We start from the raw sequence: 16,272 nt of genomic DNA on the forward strand, positions 1-16,272 counted from the left end.
TTGCGAAGCAAGCCCATAGGAGATTCGTTTTGCGAAGCACCTCCAAAACGGAAAACCCTTTCGTCTAGCGGGTTTTCCGTCTTGCGAGGCATTCGTCTTGCGGGGCACCACTGTATAACCATTAAGCCTAGCAAAATAGATTCGATATCTGCATATGCATGTATTCCACCTTGTGAATCTGAGCAATCTGCTGTGGAAAACAAGCTGGACCATATTAGTTGTAAGTGCTACCTTTCTCATTACTTTTATCAAAAATAGACAAAATTCATAGTTTAGGATCCAAGATCATTTTTACCTACAAGTGTAGTATACTTGTTTCCAAAATTTCTGAACTTCAGCACAGTTCTACCGCATATGCCATTAAGACCCCTGCTCCCTGCCAACACAAATGAGATCCTGATACTTTACCCATGATCCAGATGTACTGGGGTAAAATACCACCGATAAACGACTTCTAAAGAGTTCTCCCTTATGCTGGTAGAAATCAATCTTTCATTGCCCATCAGCAAATCATTTTGCTTCTTTTTTCATTCTCTGGTCCCCTCTCTGAAACAGCATAGCTAAAGCAGCGACAATGAACCTGAGGCACTCCAGATATTATTGACTCCAACTCCCATTAACCCCAGCCAGACATGATGGGAGTTGTAGTCCACATTGGCCACCTATGGTTTCAGGTTTTAGTTTCTGAGCCAGTTCTACCAGATGCATACCTGCCTATCAGGCAGGAATATTGTTGAGATGCCAAGGGAAGAGATAGGCACACACAGTTCTGTTAAAAGAATAAACTTTAACACTGTGGAAACAACCAGGGGGGCTTTCCTGGTAAATGAGTAACTAAATGTCCTGAGTAAATCACAAGCAGTTGGGATAATACAAGCTTGCAGGAACTACTCGAGATGGGATATAAGAATTGGATTTTCCCATTTACATTGGCTATATTGGGAGACTGTCTTGCAGAAGGTAAAAACACTGAATCCTTTTTTGCTATGGATGCTAAAAAAACCTGGCTTATGTATTCTTAAAAGTGCTTTTCCACTTTGTAGAGGTAGTTGCAATTAGTATGTTTCTAGAAATGCTCACAAATTATCAGAATGAACTGATTCAATATACTTTAAAAAGTATAAAATCTGTATGTTCTCTTCCCTATTTTGTAATTAAAAAAACCAGAAATCTATCCGTATAATAATGTGGGCCAATGTACATATGCATGCACCATTCCAGTATACCAGTCTTCCCCAAGTTGGTGCCTACCAAATGCATTATGCTACAACTCCCTTCCAACTAGCCTAGCTGTTGCTATGGAAGTCAAAAGCACCAGACCTTGAAATGTATGTTCTGGGGGAATTGGTGGAGAGCATTACTGAATGAAAATTACCAATCATATAGATTGCTTGCTGGAGATGTTTTGCATGGCTTCTGCAAAGGTAAGGGTTTTTATTGAAAAAATGTTACTAGTTTTACAAAAGGTAACATTGAAGAGGCAGACACCAAGTGCAAAAATACAAACCCTGCTTACTGAAAGTCCAGAGGTAGCATTATTGTCAATTTACGATGGGGTGGAAGGTTCACAGGCTATGAAGGACTTGCTCATAAATTTATTGACAGCTACACAAATTATTATAGCTAGGAAGTAGAAGGGGCAAGCAGAATATTAAATGGAAGAATGGTATAAAGAGGTGTGGGATATAGTTATTAACGATACATTAACATGTGCCATTAAGGTAAGACAAGGAATATGCAGGAAAAGTGATTTTGAGGAGATATGGAGGGTTTTTGTAGAATTTGTACTGTTAAAGCGGAAAGGGGTCAAACTCGCAAGAGGTGTTGAAAATTTGGGAGGTTGGATAGTTACAATGTAGTGGTCTTGGTGGTGGGGTGCACACTTTTATTCTTATTTATTTATGGTTATTACTTTGTTAAAATTAAATAAAGAAATAAATACAAATTCCAAATAAAAAGAAACACCCCGTTCCCTTCACACAAATGTAAAGTTCTGAGTCAAACCTTTTTGCAATGAGAGTGTCAATAAGCATGCAGCTGAAAGGTGATCCAGTTGAGAGTATGTGGTTGGATTTTCAAAAAATCCAACCACCATCTCTTAGAATGGCAGTGGTGCCCATCTGAGAGGTGCCAGAATTGAGTTCTGGTGAGTTCTGACTGAAAAAAAGCCCTCGTTCTGCGTGACTGGAAGGTGTTGATACTTTTAACACCAGAAACATTTTATTATACGGTGGTACCTCTGGTTACATACTTAATTCGTTCCGGAGGTCCTTCTTAACCTGAAACTGTTCTTAACCTGAAGCACCACTTTAGCTAATGGGGCCTCCCACTGGTGCCGCGCCACCGCCGCGCGATTTCTGTTCTCATCCTGAAGCAAAGTTCTTAACCCGAGGAACTATTTCTGGGTTAGTGGTCTGTAACCTGAAGTGCATGTAACCTGAAGCGTATGTAACCCGCGGTACCACTGCAATTAAAAAAAGCTCACATCTGTGCAGGACGCGTAATCTAAATAAAATGTGTCAGCCACTCTACTACTGAAATAGGCACATTTCAACCAAACAATTGGATAAAGCGGGCTTCCTTGGAGAGTGCCTTCCAAAAAAGGGCTCTTTTCTCAGTGGCTGCCTGCTGAATTTCAGATCGCTCCCCTCTGCAGTTAGGGGTACCTGAACTGAATTTGACTCCATGTTGTTTCTTAAAGTGTGTTTGTACACTGAATAATTAACACCTCCCACTGAACATTTCTTCTAGGCAGGCTTTGTGACTTACCGAGCATAAAAAATGGAAATATTGCCCCATATTACTATAGTTTTAAAAACTATTACTTTCCAATGAAGCAAGATGAAAAGCTGTCCTATTTCTGTTTGCCTGGCTACACCACAGAAAGTGGAAGTCAAAATGGAAAGATCAACTGCACAATGAGAGGCTGGGCCCCAGTCCCTAAATGCTACCGTAAGTCAATGTGATTTGCCTTTCCAAATGTAGCAGATGTTTTTGCATGTAGCAGAGGTGGGGAACCGATGCCCCTTGGACCAATTTTGACCCGTAAGGCTGTATTCCCCTATCCACTCCCACCTGTTAATTTGCTCAATGTCCCTCGATGATATGCACACACCTGTGTGTTCTCTGTGGGGAATGTTCCAACAAAGCAGATCTCTGCAGAGAGCAGGATTGAACCCTCCGCTCATCAGCTGGTGAGAGGGGAGTTCATTCCTGCTGGGTGCTGCTTCACCATTACGTTCGTGGCGGGGAGGTTGCTCCATGCACACACACCATTTCGTGCATGCAAAGTAGCAGCTTCCATTGAAATCCCCTTATGGAAAAGTGCAGAGTGCAAATCCTCAGCTCCACATCCACAAAGGATTTCTGAATATAGTGTCAGTGACGGCGCTGAGGAGGAATGGTGACAGCCTTCCCCTCCCCCTGCTCCTTCTCAGGATCCTGAATCTTCCCAGGAGCAGGAGGACGGTATAGATTTGGAGCAGTGGTTTGCAGAGGGACATAGTTCAGAAGACCGACGTTGAGAAGAACTGGGTGGTGAACAGGTAGGAGAAGAAGAACGTGGGAGGCAGAGAACAGACTCCCTTTTGCTGGAAAGTGTTCAGCTGTTCAGCCCAAGATCAAGGAGAGCAGATAAAGTGGCAGCAGAGAAAGCACAGTGGTTGCGAGAGCAGGTTGCAAGACATGGAAGTAACTTGAATGACAAGGGGGGAAGTCTGTTCTCTCACTATGATCATTAACATTTCTAACTGGTAAGAGACTCCTTTTGCTTTGTTCTGCTTAGCTACTGCCAAAGGGGGGAAGGAGGAAATGAAGGCTAAGAAGAGAGGTGATCAAAGGTGAAAAAAAGTTACATTTTAAAGTAGAGCTACAGTACACTTCAGAGGGACGCGGGGGGCGCTGTGGGTTAAACCACTGAGCCTAGGGCTTGCCGATCAGAAGGTTGGCGGTTTGAATCCCCACGACGGGGTGAGCTCCTGTTGTTTGGCCCCTGCTCCTGCCAACCTAGCAGTTCGAAAGCACGTCAAAGTGCAAGTAGAGAAATGGGTACTGCTCCGGCGGGAAGGTAAACAGCGTTTCTGTGCGCTGCTCTGATTTGCCAGAAGCAGCTTAGTCATGCTGGCCACATGATCCGGAAGCTGTATGCCAGCTCCCTTGGCCAATAAAGCGAGATGAGCGCCGCAACCCCAGAGTCGGCCACGACTGGACCTAATGGTCAGGGGTCCCTTTACCTTTACAGTACACTTCATCTTATTGTTTCCTATACTATATGATGCCCTGCTTGTGGCACCCAATCATCCTGGATACTAGGGTTGGCCCACCCATGAGGTTAAGGGGAGGGGGGAACTGCCTCAGATGGCAGGGTTCACTAAGGAAACAGATCCCAATGTCAATCGTTCTTCCTCCCTTGTCCCTGATGTAGATCTTCCCTCTGTATTGGGCCAGTCCTGCTGGGTACTGTAGCATATGGAGATATAGGCATGTTAAGATGAGTGCCTCCTAGTCGTTTCCATCAGTACAAATTCTCTGCCACCTAAATGCCACCTAGATGTGTTAATGAAGGGATCGCCTAATGCTTTCTCCATCTTTTCATTCAACACACCTGATTGTTTAGAGAAATGTACCAAACCCGCCTTGGAGAATGGTGTTTTCTCGGATACGAAAATGTCCTACAAAATCTGGGCGAGACTGCAATACAGTTGTAATTCAGGTTATCAGATTCCTGGAGGTCCCAGGGATAAAACTATACAGTGTCTTGAAGGTGGATGGTCAGCTCAACCACAGTGTACAGAAACAACAGGTATGGCTTTAGATAATATTTCCCCTCCCACCCCACCTGAAGAGTTGTTCCTAAGGTTCAAAGCTATATTCTCACCTGATGTATTTGGTGATCATCCAGCAGATATATTTTTTAAAAACCTTGGATAAGGACTCTTGTTTTTGTATGGCTATTTCAAGTGAATTTGTGGATGGGCACCAAACCTCTAGTCTAGAACAAAACACTTTGGAAGCAGAATTCTCAAGAAAAGCCTTTAGCTCTTGAATTTTCTTGGAGGGGAGCAGAACAGCTTACAAAGATGAGTCGTTTGATAGCCCAGGCTTGCAATAAAAAAATACATCGCACAAAAGGAAAAGAGATTGGAAGGGAGGAGGGAAGAAAAAGTAAACCCAGACACTAATTCTTAGTTACAGAGTTCTTATAAATGACTAGTTGGAATTAGTATCATTCAAGGAGAGAAGGGAAAATAGCTGCTGTTTGCACATCCGAGCTAAGTAACTGCAACCTGGTGCAGTGGCATTTTCTAGATGGAAGGAAGAATCTGAAAGGGTTCGCTTCCCCCTTGTTGCACCTGTGCAATACAACTAAAATGGAAAGACATGTAAAATTAATATTTTGTTAAATGTGGTTCTTAAATTGGTGGTGTTTGTAGGGAGCTGGGGCCTCAAACTGGGTATTTATGGCAACCAGGATGTTTTCCAGCATCATTGCGTCCAGTAATATTATTTTTTTGCACCACTGGGCTAGCTTGCCAGTAGAGGGAGCTGCCAGCCTGCTCTTTTCCCTGCATTGTCAGCAAAACCAAGCGAATGTCTATAGCAATCTCCACTAGAAATATGGCACAGAAAACAGGGGCATGTTCACTGCTCTATATAATTGATAAGGTCATAAAAGCGAAAGTCCCTTTTAAATGAATTCGCTTTGCAAAAGGAGTTGTCCCGATAAAGCAAGGGATCTTTTTGTTTTGTTTTGTTTCATATGGTGATTGCAGCAAGGGTTAGGGGACACAAGATACCACAAATTGACAGAAATGTCACAATTAAGACTGTAGTTCAATGTACACTTTGGCTGGATCTAGTCATATCAAAGAAGCGTTTCAGTTTAAAATGCTGTATACAGGGAAAACAGGTAGAGAAAAATGGGACTCCACGTCACTGTCTAGTGGTACAATGTTATATCACACATATAAATCACTTTTTCTTTACCAGTCTAGCTGAGTCCTTTCTTACTTGGCAGTAAGTCCCATTGAACTCAATAGTTTTGGCTAAACATGCATATGAGGAAGTTTAAATTTATATCTCTCTGGTCCTCCCAAAGGAGCCAAGGAGGGAATGTGAACATAATGCATACGAGTGGTTGGTTTAAATGATGCAATCTGGCAATTACAAATAAATTTACTTGATTTAGCCGCACAGTTTTGGGGAGCTAATGGGAATGTGTTTTTATACTGCATTTCCACCCAGTTGGGAGTCACTTACTTTGAGCTGATGTTAAATTTATGTTGTTCACCAATATGAACTAACACAAGTAGGATTGCGCCTTGCCCTCTACAGCCACAAATGGAGGCCTTGAGAATCAATCTGAGATCAGCTGAGACCAATAGTAGATAGGTAGCCGTGTTGGTCTGCCATAGTCAAAATAAAAAATTCCTTCCAGTAGCACCTTAAAGACCAACTAAGTTAGTTCTTGGTATGAGCTTTCGTGTGCATGCACACTTCTTCAGATACCAGCACCTTAAAGACCAACTAAGTTAGTTCTTGGTATGAGCTTTCGTGTGCATGCACACTTCTTCAGCTGAGACCAAGCTGATCTGATCATATTGCACCTGTTTTGTTTGTCTGCACACTCACCTGCCAGTTACACTTTGCTCCCAGATCATTCAGGGCCTCAAAAGAAGAACCCAAAATAAATCCACGAAATGTTTTGTTTTTGTATGCCCGCAATTATTCACTATTCCTCACCTCACCCCCACTTCCTTTCTTATTCCCAATGTCCATCTGGCTGCTCTGCCATTTCATGCCGAAGACATCAATCCACTTCTTGTTTTTAAGAGACGTGCTCAGCACCAGACCTGGTGCATGGCCGCTACCACACAGCCCAGAGAACGTTCAGCCGGAAGGAAAAGCTCAAATATGAATGTGATGATGGATATCGTACGGCAGGAGGCCACACAATGGAAGAAGCACATTGTGAACCTCAAGGCTGGTCCCTGACTCCCAAATGCACCAGTATGTTGAATTTCCAATGCTTCTTCTGCGACTGTCTTGGCTTTGCCTTGTACAACATTTGCTTGGGCTAAAGCAAAAGTTCAGGCAAAGGACCTGGCATTTTCAAAAATGGAAAATGGCAGCCTTGCTCTTTTTCATTCTTGCATTTCTTAGAATTGGGATGTTCGGCACTGAGTCCTGTCGAACACGGAGGTGTCGATCCCAACAAGGAAAGCTACGAAGAAGGAAATGTGGTTCAGTTCTTCTGCTTGGAAGGTTATTCGTTAAAGGGGTCAGAATTAATTCAGTGCTATTACTTTGGCTGGTACCCAGAACCTCCAGTTTGTGAAGGTAATTCATCATGACATTGGAGCTAGGGATTTTCTGTATTCTGCAAAGCAAGCTCCCCCCCCTTTAATCGCTGTCCCCCCCATAGTATCAGTACCACAGCCAATGATTTTTCTCTTATATATGTTGAAAAATGGGAAGAATAAGCTGAAACATCTGATGAAAAGACTTTGAATGTTTACATGTCTTTATGTAGCAGGGATGTTGAACTGCTTGTTCTTCTGAAAACTGATGAATTAAATTTTCTGCTATTTGAAAGCCAGTTTGGCATCCTTTCTTGATTTTTGCTGTTCGAGGAGAAGGAGTGAGGGCTGCCTTTTATTGATTTGCTGAATTTAACAGAAGAGGAACTTGCACAAATAAACCCTGATTTTGTAAGCTGTTTTACCCTGATCTATGTTTAGAGCATAGCTGTCAACCTTTCCCTTTTCTTTCGAGGAATCCTATTTGGAATAAGGGAATTTCCCTTAAAAAAGGGAAACGTTGACAGCTGTGGTTTAGAGACATGAGAAATCCCCTGTCCGGCTAGTCTTAAGTAGCTATTCTTACTGGGGAGGGGAGTTACTCTTCCAAATATACAATGCTGGCATTTCTAAAGGATTGTATGATGTTATAGAACCTAACCTGATTCTTTCCCCGCCGCCCATTTTTAACCAGAAAGAAGAAACAAGTGTCCTCCTCCGCCTCAGCCCCCTCACGCCAATGTGCTAACCAGTTTAAGAACCTTCCGCCATGGAGACACATTGCGTTTGGAGTGTGAGCATCCCTTTCAGACTGCAGGAGGCGAAGAAATCCGATGTGAGAATGGCAGGTGGACTTCGCCTCCCAAATGCATCGGTCAGTTGTCTTGCGAAACTGGACACTGGGGATTTAAAAGATCCTTACGTTTTGGAAGGTTGTCAATTTAGAGCTTTTGAGAACGGACTTAGAATTGGAGCCTCTCCCTTAGCACACACTCTTGAGAGTTAGTGTGGTGTAGTGGTTAAGAGCGGTGGACTCGCAATCTGGTGAACCGGGTTCGATTCCCCGCTCCTCCACATGCAGCTGCTGGGTGACCTTGGGCTAGTCACACTTCTTTGAAGTCTCTCAGCCCCACTCACCTCACAGAGTGTTTGTTGCGAGGGAGGAAGGGAAAGGAGAATGTTAGCCGCTTTGAGACTCCTTCAGGGAGTGAAAGGCGGGATATCAAGTCCAAGCTCCTCCTCCTCCTCTTGGCCCACCCAATGACAGGTTGTGAGGAAGAAGGCAGGCAGATGGGGGCAGGATGAGGGCAAACAGGGCAATTCAGCTGTGCTTCATTTGCCTTGAAGGAGCATCCTTTACAGTCCTATTAGGGATTGGCAAACATGCCTGCTTGGGTCTCTATCACTCTCACAAGTTTTTACCCAAAATAAAAAAATTCCTTCCAGTAGCACCTTAAAGACCAACTAAGTTAGTTCTTGGTATGAGCTTTCGTGTGCATGCACACTTCTTCAGATACACAGAGTTTTTACCCGTAACTCTGTTCCATTTGTGCTGTAATCTTCCCAACATTTTAATGCATATTTAAACATGCATTTTCTCTCAAAATACACAGTTCGATGCATTCTTAACTAAAGGAGCTAATAACCACCAGTATCACCTCTCTTTTCAAACCAGCCTAAGGTCCAATTTGTGGATAAGAAAGTGTTTTGTTTTGTTTTCAGATGGCACAAAAAACCCCTCAAGCCAGTTAAATAAGCATATCTTGGATACCCTTCACATTCATCAACAGCTGAGAGAATGCCTATTTTTATCAAAAGGCTAAATTAATTCATGAATATAAAATGCTAAGGGTCTTTCTGTATGAACTACGAAACTATTGACAAACCAGTATTTATTATTATTATTATTGTTATTATGTATTTATTTATTCCCTGCCTTTTTTCCTGACAGGGAGTCAAGGAAGCTTACAGATAAAAATAAGAACAGCTAAAAACATAGGGAAAACAATTAAACATTGATAAAATTTAAACTATATATACATTAAAAATATATTAACAACCACACACAAAAAACCAAAGGAGCTACATTCTAACATTCAAAAAAGTACAAAATCTGGTGGATAGCTAAATGCCAATCAGCACATTAGGCCAAGAGGTGCAGATGAGACAATGCCATGTAGGAATTCACAAATATCAGAATTGCCCTCTTTCCATGACAAGGAGTTTGACCAGCACCCAGGAAGTTCGTTGTGGGTGAATTCTGAAATTTCTACACTGTCTCTCAGAACCTCACACAACTTAATCTTAATGCTCGTTCAACATGACAAAGTGGAAACTGCAAAGATGCAGAAGGAAATTGAAATTGAGAATGTCATTTGTATGATTATTTGATAAAACGCATGGATGCCAATGAAAAGACTTCTGTTTCCATTCCTTTTTTATTTTTCAGATGTTGGCAGGACAGGAAGCACAGAAGGTCATCACAGCTTACAAACTGAAGGGAGCTGCAGTTCCTTACCCATAGTTGAAAACAGTTTTATTTTTAATAACATCAGTCCTTCACTGGCAAGCTACAAAACTGGTTCTGTAGTGGAATACAGATGTAAACCCTTCCATCTGATAGAAGGACCTAACACAATTCGCTGTGTCCAAGGAAACTGGACAACCCCCCCAGTTTGTTTAGGTAAGTATTGGAGGAGAATGTAGGAATTACTACAAGGTGCTCTCTGTGGGGCTACCTTTGAAGGTGACTCAGTAACTACAACTAATCCCGAAAGCGGCTGCCAGACCAGTGACTGGGAGAGGCTGCTGGGACCATATAACCAGTGACTTTTTTCTTTAAAAAATGTTTACAGTAGAGGTACTCTCATTTCGACACAAGAAAACCACCATTTTATAGTTCAAATCGGTATACAGTATATGGACAAACATACAAAGATTCACAAAATGTTTAGGGTTATGCGTACCCCTATGCCCCCCCCCGAAAAAAGCACTGCATAAAACACCAGTCTTAAAGGATCTAAATTGGCTCCTAGTACATTTCCAAGCAGAATTCAAAGCGTTGGTGCTGACCTTTTAAAGTCCTAAACAGCTTTGGCCTTGTATACCTGAAGGAGCATCATTCAGCCCAGATACTGAGATCCAGCGATTCGCTCACTGTGAAAAGTGAGGTTACAGGGAACCCAGCAGAGGGTCTTTTCGGTAGTGGCACCCACCTTGTGGAATGCCCTCCCTTCAGATGTCAAGGAAATAAACAACTATCTGACTTTTAGAAGACATCTGAAGGCAACTCTGTATAGGGAAGTTTTTAACGTTTGATGTCTTACTGTGCTTTTTATTTATTGCAAGCCGTGCAGTCAGGCATGATTGTGTCAGTGTCTCTAGGGTGGAATAGTATGAGAAAAGCAGATCATATTGACTAGCAGCTCAGGATATATCCCCCCCCCCACCCCCAGTATCAACATTCTGGGTCAGGTAGGCTTTTATGTGAGGGAATAATTGGATGCCAGTTATTCTGTTCTTTGCTCCTGGTATAAGCCACTTGATTATTGATCTTTGCCCTGCAGAACCATGTTTGGTCAATGAAGAAAACATCAGAAATCATAACGTAGCAATGAAATGGAACCTGGAAGAAGAATTATATTTCCTACACGGAGACATTATTGAATTGGTGTGCAAGCCAGGATACGTTTTGCCACTGTCGACTGGCGATGCTCAGTTGGTGGCGCAGTGCAATCGGGGAGAATTAAAATACCCCAAATGTGTTTCAAAAGGTAACACTACATTGAATTCCACCCATCATGTTTGATCTGCAGTTTTGTGCTCTATCAATTTGAATCCTATTTGCACAACACTCTTCCTCAGAGAAGCTCAGAATGGCACAACTGGGTTTTACTTTCCTAACAAACCCCTGTGTGGTAGATTGGTATGATACACAGTGATTTCTATAAGGTGCACCTTATCTATCTTATTTATCTATATGACTGTTCCTATCTGTTCTCTGGTGTAATATTTTCATACCCTCCAAGCTACTCCAAATTTGTCCATTTTAGTTAGGTTTTTTTTTTAATGAAACTAAAATTATTTTCTCATTTTATTTTTTTAAAATTTTTTTGGTGTTATATTTTTTTCCAGATAAATTTTTATTGTTTTCTTTACATAGTCTTTATCCAACATTCCACACATTTATCAAAGTAAATACCCTTTGACTCTGCTGAGTTTTGACTTCCCTCCGTTCTATCACTATTTTATCACGTATTTTATTCCTTCATCTTTACTATTTTACATTGTAGGAGTTACCTCAGTCCTGCTAGTGTTTTTAAACTTTTACAGTTCTCCTTTAAGTACTCAATAAATTTACTCCAATTATCTTGGTATCTCTGGTCATCCTGGTCCCGGATCCTTCCTGTCAATTTGGCAAGTTCCACAAAGTCTGTCATCTTCATAGTAGGTATATCTTGTGTTTTCCATTTTGGGGCCAGTAGAGTCCTTGCGGCGGCTGTGGCATACACAAATAATTTTTGATCTTTTATTTTATTTTTATTTTTATTTCCTTTTAAAAAAAGAGAGAGATTTGGATTGCTCTCATACACACCACACACCACTTCCCATTTTTTATTTTCTTTAAAAATATTGGTTATTTTTTAAATAAAAAATGTATTTATTTATTTTACTGACCTCTCCTCTGAGATGCCAATATGTTTTTGTGCCTCCCCAGCCCCTAAACATGTTTGTTTTTCTTAGAAGAAATATTGGCCACTGTAACTTTGTCATGCAGAGCCCAAAGGGTTGACAATCGGTCAGTGTAGCCCTTGACTACAAAAGTTTAGCAACATTCTATGATACGATTCTTCCTCGTTTCTTATTAAACCTGATCAAGAGAGGAATTTTCTTTGCTGCTTTGCCTGGGAAAATCTGCTGTTTAGCACTGAACAGCAATCGGACACACACACTCCAAGATGTCTCCAAGAGTGTTCCTTCAGAACTGGCTTGTGAAGAGAAGGCTGGTGCCACAAATTGGTCCTGCAAACTATTTTCTTAGGGTCATTTTCTCTCTTCTGTTTAAACACATTGCTCTCATTTTGCAGACCCAGATGAAAGCTGTGGCTCTCCACCTTCCATAAAAAATGGAGTCGTCATGGGCTTGTTGACAGCGGACTATGCTCATGGTTCATCAGTAGAGTATAGTTGCCATGAATACCATTTTTTGCAAGGTTCTAGGAAAGTGTCCTGTTCCATGGGTCATTGGACTACCCCACCAACTTGCATAGGTACTGTGCAATGTTGCTATTTCCCCCCCAGCATAGTGACAACTTGGAAAATGCATTATTAACTTGATTCATTGCCTGCTGCTTCTGTCTGGTGTTGCTCAACTAATAAAGGCTGGGAAAAGCCAACATTACTTGATGTAAGGCTTTATAGAAGGGGACGGCTCATAGCTCAGGGAGGAGAGCATGCAGAAAGTAACTTATTGATTGCCGTTGACTAAAAAGGTAAAAGGTAAAGGACCCCTGGACGGTTAAGTCCAGTCAAAGGTGACTATGGGGTTGTGGTGCTCATTTTGCTTTCAGGCTGAGAGAGCCGGCGTTTGTCCACAGACAGCTTTCTGGGTCATGTGGCCAGCAGGACTAAACCACTTCTGGCATCGTTTACCTTCCCGCCACAGCGATACCTATTTATTTACTTGCACTGGCATGATTTTGAACTGTTGGTTGGCAGGAGCTGGGACAGAGCAATGGGAGCTCACTGTCGCAGGGATTCAAACTGCCGACCTTCTGATTGGCAAGCCCAAGAGGCTCAGTGGTTTAGACCAGTGTTTTTCAACCTTTTTTGGGCAAAGGCACACTTGTTTCATGAAAAAAATCACGAGGCACACCACCACTGTGTGCGGAGAGGGAGATGTCAGAGCCCCGCTGCTCTCTATGGGGAATCGGATGAGAACGGACCGCCTGTCCGCTCTCATCCGATCCCATCCGATCTGATCCCCACCCAGGATGGATGGAAAATAGGGTGGACACAGTCCAGCGCCCGCCTAGTGGGCAAAAATTTGACTTTTTTTTTAAAAAAAAATCTTTCGAATTTTTCAATTTTTCCCACGGCACACCAGGCAACATCTCGCGGCACACTAGTGTGCCGCGGAACAGTGGTTGAAAAAGACTGGTTTAGACCACAGTGCCACCCGCATCCCTCTTGTTGACTAAAACCACAACTGACCACTCTAATGAATGTTGTAGTACATAGATCATAAAAAACAGCAAACATTTCTAATTAAGCTCATGCTATGAGAATATTAACACTGCATTCATTTTCCAAGAGCCGTGCACCTTATCAGCAGAAGAGATGGCAAAGAATCACTTGGATCTAAGATGGAGTTTTGACAATCGACCGTATTTCCTCCATGGAGAATTTGTTGAATTTGTGTGCAAAGCGTACTACTTCAGCTCACCTTCAAGTTCAGCATCTGATTTTAGAGCACAGTGTCAGAATGGACAACTGCTGTATCCACAGTGTGTACGGATTAGGGGGTAAGCAATTGATGCCGCAATTGTGTAACACTGCCTTTTGAGTAAGCCCCCACTATGTGAAACTTACTTTTGAGTACACCTACTTAGGATTGTTCGATAAACGACCTGTGAAGCATGGAAGAAATTCATTCATGCATATTTCAAACTTATTATACCAGGAAATATATTTGGAAAAGTATATTTGGAAAGTGTATGTTAGCTTAGAAACCTTGTACTTGAAGTGCTAGATCTTCATTTGTAGAAAGGATTCAACTTGGGGGTTCATTCGAGACATACAATCTTTCAAGCGCCTAACTTGAGTACTATCTGTGAGGATGGAATTGCTGCTTATAGATTTTCCCTAGCCTTTTTTTCTTAAGGGTTAGTGGAGCAAAGTGGCTCTCCCTGTTGCATCTTTATGCCTCAAATCAAGTTTTGTTGGTAATAGCTGCTGTTGTTTACCATGTCTCTAATTTCAATGACTTCAGGGTATTTTGGTTTGGGGTTTTTTTAGGTAAAAGAGAGCTGAATAAATAATGTTTGGTTGGCTCGTGGACTCTTTTTCATGTTGCAAGCTAATTGCCAATATGAACTTTGTATATCTGCTGTATATTTGCACAAGACTAATCGAGATAGCTGCTGACCTCAACTTAGAACATCATTTGGAGACGTTCATAAGACACCTATAATTTTATCAGGACAAGTTGCTTCTTGTTTATTGTTGTAACAATTGTTTTCACAAAATTTATCTTCTGTACCATGAGAATAAATAAAAACTGTATTTAAAAAATCTAAGTGGTTTACATTTCAACAAAAATCAATTTAGATTGATGCAAAGATACAAATTCCACATTTGATGCAACCGCTGCTAATCATAATTATCGTACACATTTTAAGCAATATAATTTAGCAATAAATGACGCAGAAATGCCTGTCAATGCAGCATGGTGGCCTTCCTTGATGTTTTTGCCGCAGTGCAGAGCAAACATGGGATGAACTCTTTTGATTAAACATTGGGAAAGGTCAGGAGGAAAGCAAAATATTTATCTCCCTTCTTCCATGAAAAGTATGCCTCTAAAGTATTCTTGAATCAGAAGCCAGCCTAAATGAATTTTCGAGATTCTTACTGGCCTTACAAACAAACAAACAAACAAACAAACAAACAAACAAACACCTCAGCTAAGGATATTTCCTCACCTGAACTTTCAGATGTAGTTTTGTCAATTCCCTCATCATCTGGCCTCTGAGAGCTGCAGATTTTGGCTTTTTGGAGACCAGGGGATGGATTTTGCAGTTCCTACAGCACCTTGCAATAAGGCTTCACAGCATTTTCAGCCTAGGACAGAATAGGGGAAAGTTGAAAAACTGGGCTCTTGTGTCTTCATGGTCTATCACTGCAGTAAGCTTGGGGCAGCCCACACCTCCAGACCTAACTTTAATTTGTTGTCAGGAGCAGCAAAGAGTAGGACTCAGCAACACCATCTAGTCAAAACACCCTCCAAAATTTGGAGAGGGCCTTGTAATTATTCCCAGAAAGGAAAAGGAACAATGAATGCTCTCAGCATAGCCTTTTCAGAATAACCCAGCCATGACTGAGAAGGAATGGTCCTTTAGAGTTCTAACTCTTGATTTATAGTAATAGAACCAGAATAGAGAAATTACTAAGAAACCCTACTTGCATTTTAAAATATCTCTCCACCTCTCCTTCCATCTTCCTGTCTCATCCGTCTTATTCCCCACAAAGACTTGCGCCAGTCAGAGTTCCATGCAGGGAGTCATTCAAAATCATATGGAGAATGTGTCATCAACATTTAAGCAACCCTGCTCAAAAATGGTCATTATTCCACTTAATACAGATTTTTTGAAATCTTCAGCAGACTAAGCCTTTTATATTTATTTATTAAAAAGCCTTCCAGACCACCCTCAGTCAAAGGATTCCAGTGAAATGTCCAGGCATTGAAAAATACAATATAGGAAAACAATGTATTATCCTTCAAATCTAAAAAAGTTTGAGGTGCAACAGTTGGAGGAGAAGAGTGACAATCCCTGAGCAAATAATAAACCATAACCTGGTGCTAGAAAGATTGTAGAGTACTTGTAGCCAACAGAACAGTCACATCTTCCGTATCTGTTTCACTAAATGAATTAACAGCTAAATGAACTGATGAAGCTTCTACAAAATGTTCCACATAATAACTGGGCATATCAGATCCTGTGCGCTTATAGCAAACTGGCTGTGGCTCCTTATGGACCAGGAAGCTCAGGGAAAAGCTCAAGATTTGCAGACGTTCAAAAAATCTTTGATGGGTGTGGGGAACACCTCAATGGAAGCCCAATGAAGCCTGAAAATGCTCAGTGGTGACCGAAGGCTAACTGGCTGTTGAGATAAGAAACCTTTTTTGAAATGGAATGGAGTATCCTGGAAAGAAAAGCGATTAAATAAGAAAGGGACTGTCTGGCACAATCCAGAA

The 16,272-nt window shown here is 41.6% G+C and overlaps 1 protein-coding gene across 3 annotated transcripts; it reads left to right on the top strand.

The window, feature by feature from the left end:
* The first annotated feature begins 835 nt into the window (after nucleotides 1-835).
* Nucleotides 836-14,591, top strand: F13B (coagulation factor XIII B chain). 3 transcript variants are annotated; one of them, XM_083506805.1, is made up of 11 exons: nucleotides 836-960; nucleotides 2,752-2,952; nucleotides 4,616-4,801; nucleotides 6,832-7,008; nucleotides 7,162-7,338; nucleotides 7,993-8,172; nucleotides 9,748-9,981; nucleotides 10,865-11,071; nucleotides 12,386-12,568; nucleotides 13,612-13,822; nucleotides 14,316-14,591. In XM_083506805.1, the coding sequence occupies exons 1-11, from the start codon at nucleotides 897-899 to the stop codon at nucleotides 14,317-14,319; spliced, it is 1,824 nt and encodes a 607-aa protein (XP_083362931.1). In that variant the 5' UTR covers nucleotides 836-896; the 3' UTR covers nucleotides 14,320-14,591. The 3 variants fall into 3 exon arrangements, with proteins under 3 accessions (XP_083362931.1, XP_083362933.1, XP_083362932.1); XM_083506806.1 differs by having other exon boundaries at nucleotides 871-960; nucleotides 2,756-2,952; XM_083506807.1 differs by lacking the exon at nucleotides 2,752-2,952 and having other exon boundaries at nucleotides 861-960.
* The last annotated feature ends 1,681 nt before the right edge of the window (nucleotides 14,592-16,272 follow it).

Source organism: Podarcis liolepis (genome assembly GCF_965112155.1).
Source record: "Podarcis liolepis genome assembly, chromosome: 6".
Lineage (NCBI taxonomy): Eukaryota > Metazoa > Chordata > Lepidosauria > Squamata > Lacertidae > Podarcis > Podarcis liolepis.